Source organism: Chanos chanos, chromosome 10, assembly GCF_902362185.1.
Source record: "Chanos chanos chromosome 10, fChaCha1.1, whole genome shotgun sequence".
In the NCBI taxonomy this organism is placed as follows: domain Eukaryota; kingdom Metazoa; phylum Chordata; class Actinopteri; order Gonorynchiformes; family Chanidae; genus Chanos; species Chanos chanos.
The window spans coordinates 4810841-4818340 of NC_044504.1; the positions used below are offsets into that span (position 1 = coordinate 4810841).

Below are 7500 nucleotides of genomic sequence, written 5' to 3' on the forward strand. Positions count from 1 at the left end.
TTGTGGGTTCAAACCTCAGGAATGCTTATACACCGGTGATATGCCCCAGAGAAAGACACTCAACTCCAAGGCTGTTCCAGAAGTGTGTAACCTCTAACACAAAACTCACTCTGGATAAAAACATTGGCTAAATTGAGTAAATAGATAATGTTTGATTCAGGAGTTTCTATCCATGAGCTAAACAAGAATTAGCAGGAACCTAGCAGACAAGTAACCACCAGTAAAGATTTTGTTACGAGAAAGTACAGTAAACTGCACAGCTATGTTGCCATGGCATTGCTGATTACTCAGTTCTGATTGGTCCATGAGAGGCCATTCTTTTCGCATTAAACAAACAAACAAAAAAGTTTACGAGCAGGGAAGACACTTTTGTGGTTGCTAGGCTGTTGCTAGGTGCATGTTGAAACAATCCTTGATAAAAATTAATTTAAAAGGGGAATAAATCTTTGTTCACTTTTTGGCAGTTGCCTCATTGTGATTAAAATGAGTGACTATTTTTATGAAGCAGATGAATATTCACTGACATGCTTACAGCAGTGGTAGTTATATCAGTGTATGTCTGACTGTGTAAAAACAGTTTAAATCCTGCCTTAAAGACTAGTAGTAAAAAGATATTGTTTTGTCCCCCCTCCAGTGAAATTAAGGGAGACATGTGTCTACTCACGGCGCATGAGAACTTCTGATGATGAGAGACAGGTCTTTGCTCTTTTTTTTCTATCCATTTGTAACAATGATTTATTATGAGATTCTGCCGCTGATGCAGCTGTTAATGAAACATTAATTTAATTTAGTTTTAGTTTTGTTCATGAAACATCAGTTTAATTTAGTTTTGAGTGTGTAGGAGGCTGTTGCAGCAAAAATAGCATATTTGGTTAAAAACAAAAAAACTAAACTTCCAAGTGTTTCACAGAGACATAAAAAATTCGGAGGCACGGACAATTGCCAAGATGAGGGTCACAGTGAGGTCACAGATCAAAAGATCAGAAATGTTCTCTTTAAAGACTAGTTTGGGGGGAAAAAATTGGCCAGCAATCATGAACGGCTTATTTTGCAACAATGACTGTTTATTCACCCTGAACTAACACACTCCAGGGCTTACACCCTTTAGGCAACACACTCACACTCACAGGGTGCAGACTCAACACGTTCACACTCACATGATTCAGACTCAACACACCCACACTCACAGGATTTAGACTCACTACATACAAACTAACAGGGTGTAGACTCAACACATTCACACTCACAGGGTTGAGGCTCAACACACCTCACAGTCACAGGATTTAGACTCACTACATACAAACTAACAGGGTGTAGACTCACACTTTCACACTCACCGGGTGTAGACTCAACACACCTCACAGTCACAGGATTTAGACTCAACACACTCATAGGATTCAGACTCAACACACCTCACAGCCACAGGGTGTAGACTCAACACACTCCTCACAGTCACAGGGTGTAGGCCCAACACACTCCTCACAGCCACAGGGTTTAGGCTCAACGCATTCACACTCAAAAGGTTTAGACTCAACACATTCACAGTCACAGGGTTTAGACTCAACACATTAACAGTCACAGGGTGTAGACTCAACACACTCCTCACAGTCACAGGGTTTAGACTCAACACATTCACACTCACAGGGTGTAGACTCAACACATTCACAGTCACAGGGTGTAGACTCAACACATTCACAGTCACAGGGTTAAGGCTCAACACATTCACACTCACAGGGTGTAGACTCAACACATTCACAGTCACAGGGTGTAGACTCAACACATTCACAGTCACAGGGTTAAGGCTCAACACATTCACAGTCACAGGGTTTAGACTCAACACATTCACACTCACAGGGTTAAGACTCAACACATTCACACTCACAGGGTGTAGACTCAACACATTCACAGTCACAGGGTGTAGACTCAACACATTCACAGTCACAGGGTTAAGGCTCAACACATTCACACTCACAGGGTGTAGACTCAACACATTCACAGTCACAGGGTGTAGACTCAACACATTCACAGTCACAGGGTTAAGGCTCAACACATTCACAGTCACAGGGTTAAGGCTCAACACATTCACACTCACAGGGTGTAGACTCAACACATTCACAGTCACAGGGTTTAGACTCAACGCACTCACATTCAAAAGGTTTAGACTCAACACATTCACAGTCACAGGGTGTAGACTCAACACATTCACAGTCACAGGGTTTAGACTCACCCTCAGGCAGCACACACAGAAGGTTCCGGCGCACGTTAAGCTCTCGCAAGGCTTTGAGTCGCCCGATGTGACGAGGGAGAGCCGTGATCTCATTACAACTCACGTCCTGTGGGAGGCGATAAAGAACCCAGTTAAACTGATGCACCCCCCCCCCACACACACACACACACACGCACGCACACATATGTACACATGCACACAGACAGACGACAGACATGCAAACACGCACAAAACATATATACACCACGTTTTCCCACATGTACAAATATTAACATTCCAACAACACACACACACACACACACACACACACGTGCTTACCAGCTCCATGAGACTGGTGAGGTGGGCGACTTGGTCAGGGAGTGTGTTGAGTTTGTTGTTGCTGGCATTGAGCACTCGCAGTGGAAGACTACACACACACGCTGGAAGCACCGCAAGCTGGTTCCGACTGAACAAAAAAACAAAAGAAAACATTAAGATAACCTTCCAAGAAAGTTTTGACCAAATTAAAACCATATATAAATATATATATATACATATATAAAATACTGGGAAAGTTTAAAAGGAAAATACTAGAAGGATACTTAAAAGGAATCAGAGCTGTGCAGTGGGGTCTCTAGGCATGTATGCGTGTTGCGGTTTCTTACTGTGTGAGTTTCACTGATGTTGTTACTTCAGCATGCTACGTGTTTTTCTGTGTGTGTGTGTGTGTGTGTGTGTGTGTGTGGGTGGGTGTGTATGGCCATCTGGTCTGTAGTTCGTTGGAGCAGAGGAAGGAGGCAATGAGAGGAAGTTTCATATAGTTTATTGGAACTGGGCCATTGCTTTCATGCTTTTGCTGTGGGGTGTTACACCAAAATCTGTCCCCATGTCTCATCCTGCAGCAGTCTCTCTGTAGATCCTCTTTTCCATTCAGTTAGGACAGCAAAGGTGTATGAAGTAAGACAATAAGATATCAAAAATCACGCACGCACGCACACACGCGCGTGTGCGTGCGCGTGTGTTTATATGGGTATAATCTCTTTCTACTGAGTGGAGGAGACCACAGAAACACAGTCAGCAGAATAAAACTCTGTGTGTGCAGAGGATTAGGTGAGTAAGCATAGAAGAGAACATTTCTGGAAGGAATCCAGACAAAAGCTCTGTGTGTGTGTGTGTGCCTGTGTGTGTGTGTCTTAAATGACCCATGGGCTTACGCTTTTAAGTTGCAATTCATCACACTTGCTTCCTGGAACAGTCAGATGTTCATTTGATTACTTGAATGAATACATTTCCCAGGATGCATATTCAGGTAATGCGTCAGTTTCCCTCTGGGTTTGTTTGTGTGTGTGTGTGTGTGTGTGTGTGTGTGTGTGTGTAAAAACACCAAAAATAAAACTATGAAACAGCTTTCATGGTTTTTCAGGAAAGGCTCAGTTGAACTTTTTCATTTTTCCTGTGTTGACTGGGAATCTATGTGTGTGTCTCTGTGTGTGTGCGTGTGTGAGTGTGAGGGTGTGTGTGTATGTGTGTGTGAGAGAGAGAGAGAGAGAGAGAGAGAGAGAGAGAGAGAGAAATAAAGACGAACAAATATTAATGTGAGTTTTCTCCTTCACCTGTAATCAATTCATCCATCTCTCCAACTTTCCTCTTTTCACCCTCATTCTGTCCATTTCCTCATCTATTTTTACATCTCTGTTTCTCACCCTCCCTTTGTTTTTTCTCCTCTTTATTCCCCCATCCGTCCCTCTCTCCCTCTTTCTCTACGGTTCATTTTCTCTGCCCCTCTTTTCTTGTCCGTGCCTGAGCAGTCAGGCAGACAGGCTGATATGTAAATCACACGTATCCTCTACCAATTTAATAAGCTAATTTCCTTACTAATTAACTCAGTGTGAATAACAAGCCCTCTGCTACAGAGGCAAGACATGTAGCAGAGTTCTCTCTCTCTCTGCCTCATATCCCTGTGTGGGTGGGACAGCCATGACACAGAGAGAGAGAGAGAGAGAGAGAGATTGTGTAAATATATACACAACAGTCACACATTTGCCACAGATGTAAGGATAAACCCCCCCCCCGGAAGTGCCACACGCTGGAGTCCTGGCTGATTTACTGGCCTTCACGCCGCACTGTCTGTGTCTCCACACACACAACACGGGAGCGTGTGGGCCGTACATGAATTATCATCATCTTTACCCACCAGCCTCCTACTCACATCACTCCACAGCCCACCAATCACTGATCTTTACCCACCAGCCTCCTACTCACATCACTCCACAGCACACCAATCACTGATCTTTACCCACCAGCCTCCTACTCACATCACTCCACTGCCCACCAATCACTGATCTTTACCCACCAGCCTCCTACTCACATCACTCCACTGCCCACCAATCACTGATCTTTACCCACCAGCCTCCTACTCACATCACTCCACTGCCCACCAATCACTGATCTTTACACACCAGCCTCCTACTCACATCACTCCACTGCCCACCAATCACTGATCTTTACCCACCAGCCTCCTACTCACATCACTCCACTGCCCACCAATCACTGATCTTTACCCATCAGCCTCCTACTCACATCACTCCACTGCCCACCAATCACTGATCTTTACCCACCAGCCTCCTACTCACATCACTCCACTGCCCACCAATCACTGATCTTTACCCACCAGCCTCCTACTCACATCACTCCACTGCCCACCAATCACTGATCTTTACACACCAGCCTCCTACTCACATCACTCCACTGCCCACCAATCACTGATCCTGGGTCTACGCTGCTCTGAGCTGCCGAAGGCAAAGTTCCGCACCTCAGAGCCAAGGTCTGGGTTTACAAACCCTCCCAACCTTATCCTGAACCAGCACCAGGGTATGCTGGTCCTGCTGATTTGGGTTTCGCAGGCCCGACAGCAGTGAAAGAAGTTATCTAGTCAACTGCTTGCGTTTCAACACAGATTTAATAAACTGTGTGTGTAAACTATGTCAGTGGCTGTTAACTGGGCAGAGTGCTCTCCCTAACGTTATCCTTACTGGTCTGTACCTGGTTCCCACTGCTTTCTCCTGCCGACAGTGGTCTAACTGTATTTATATTCATACTGTAACTGTGCTGGATTAGTCTGGAATAAACAGCGAGCTTCTCTTGCAGTCCCGTGTAACACTGGCTTATCTCTGGAGATCTGCGTTAGCTTCTGGTATTGTACCTAACCAAACTCAGTGCTTCTCTGACAGCTGCTCTGGACAGCACCAGACTCTCTGCTAAACATATACATGTAAATGAACAATTTTTCAGTCAACATTTACACGACAGCTGGCCGTGTGACAAAGCCAGAGCCGTCAGCACTTAGTTTGAATGGGATGCTGTGGAATACTGCAGAGAGATGAACCGGTATGACCATACTGAATGTACCAGTAGGACCACGGTGGATGAACCAATGTGACTGCTCCAAACAAACCCATATGACCATAGTGAACAAACTTGATATGACATAACCATACCAAGTGAACCGATACGACCGTGCCCAGCAAACAGACACGTCAACGGTTGATCAACAGTATGACGATGATGGATGCTACATTTTACCCGTGGTCTGAGCAGGGCTAAAGCACGAAGCTGAAAGGATTTTTAATGGTAGTCAGTCAGTTGGGCAAACATATCATTTCAGTGGGAGCATTTCATTAGTGTGTCTGACGTCCTCAGTGAGAACAGTGCAGCGAACATGCCTGAATATGAATGAATGACTCCTTCCCTATGATTATGTAATTCTCATAGAGTGAGCGTCTTTCTTCTTCAAGTACTATATTATGTAATTGAAGTACACTGCTGTGTGTAGCTGTGTGTGTGTGTGTGTGTGTGTGTGTGTGTGTGTGCATGTGTGGAGGGCAGGGGGGTGCTTCATGCAGTGTATAAGTGTATACACGCACTTACCCTCATGCTCACACGCAAACACAGACACACACACACACACACACACACACACACACACACACACTCTGATTCAGTTGAGTGTGAGGAACTGACAGACCTCTCAAGGCTGCGTGTGACTAAAGATCTTTATGTCACGCTATCGAGTTTCACAGGTCAAGCATGAAGAGAGTACAGGCATGCGTTAATGTGTGTGTGTGTGTGTGTTTGTGTATCTTACCTGATATTTAAGCAGGTTAGCGACTGCAAGCTGATGATGGTATCCGGGATGCTTCTGATACAGTTGTGATACAGGTTCAGTGTTTCCAGGGAAACAAAGTGGCTAATTTCAGAGGGGACGTCCGTCAAACGGTTCTTGGACAGATCTGAGACGGAAAAAAAACAGAGAGACATTTTTATATGACTTGTGTTAGTCTGGAGAAACAGACCCATCTCGTGTGAAGTGCTGACTGTCTCAGAGACTGTTTTTCTCCGCAGTTCAGCTCTCTCACCACCAGGTGGCTCCCCCACAAACCCATCCTGTACTGCTTCCACCAGCAGTGGCACAGAACACTATGAGTGTGTGTGTGTGTGTGTGTGTGTGTGTGTGTGTGTGTGAGAGAGAGAGAGAGAGTAAAGGAGGGGATTCCAAGGCTAAGGACACTTCCTGAACAACTGCAATATTTCAACACAATGAACCATGCAGTTATCCTCCCATACCCTGACACACACACACACACACACACACACACACACACACACTAATGCGCACACACTACTGCGCACACATATACATACACACTCTTATTCACATATACACACACTCACAAACACAAACCTAAGAGCTTGGCCATTGTTCTGTAGTTTTTTACTGTAACTGTGATTTCCAGCACAGTTCAAACGTCAACAAAGACGTCTGCATTACATCACCCTTAAAACAGAACTGGAAGTGCTTCAAACAGGGCATAAAAAACATCAACACACACAAATGCACACACACATACACACACACACGCCCACACGCCCACACGCATGCATGCGCCTACACACACAGTCAGTTTAAACAGTGGTCTCTCTCTCTCTCTCTGAGTCAGACCAACAGCCATAATTGGTATTGCTGAGAGGCAGGATTACTTTACATGCCTGAGAAAAACATCACTGTGCACCGAACGACAAGCAGGAATGAGTGTGGGCACCAGAGAGAGAGAGAGAGAGAGAGAGAGAGAGAGAGGGGGTATAATAAGTACAACTTGTCTATGCAGTAGAGTCACAGTGTTTTGCAGGTACTTAACCAGCAATGAATATGGGCAGTTTCTGTGTGTGTGTGTGTGTATAAGTGGTACAGTTCTTCTATGGAGCGAAAAGTACAGAGGGTTTTGTAGCTACTTAAC

General features: G+C 44.9%; 1 protein-coding gene across 1 annotated transcript in view; it reads right to left on the reverse strand.

Annotated features, from left to right (window-relative positions):
• lrch1 (leucine-rich repeats and calponin homology (CH) domain containing 1) overlaps window positions 1-7500 on the reverse strand; it is a 44161-nt gene that overhangs the window by 24220 nt on the left and 12441 nt on the right. Inside the window, exons 2-4 of the mRNA XM_030786319.1 lie at window positions 6351-6495; window positions 2546-2672; window positions 2228-2333 (exon numbers count right to left, since the gene is read on the reverse strand). Coding sequence (XP_030642179.1) covers window positions 2228-2333; window positions 2546-2672; window positions 6351-6495 — 378 coding nt within the window. The remainder of the gene's footprint in view (window positions 1-2227; window positions 2334-2545; window positions 2673-6350; window positions 6496-7500) is intronic.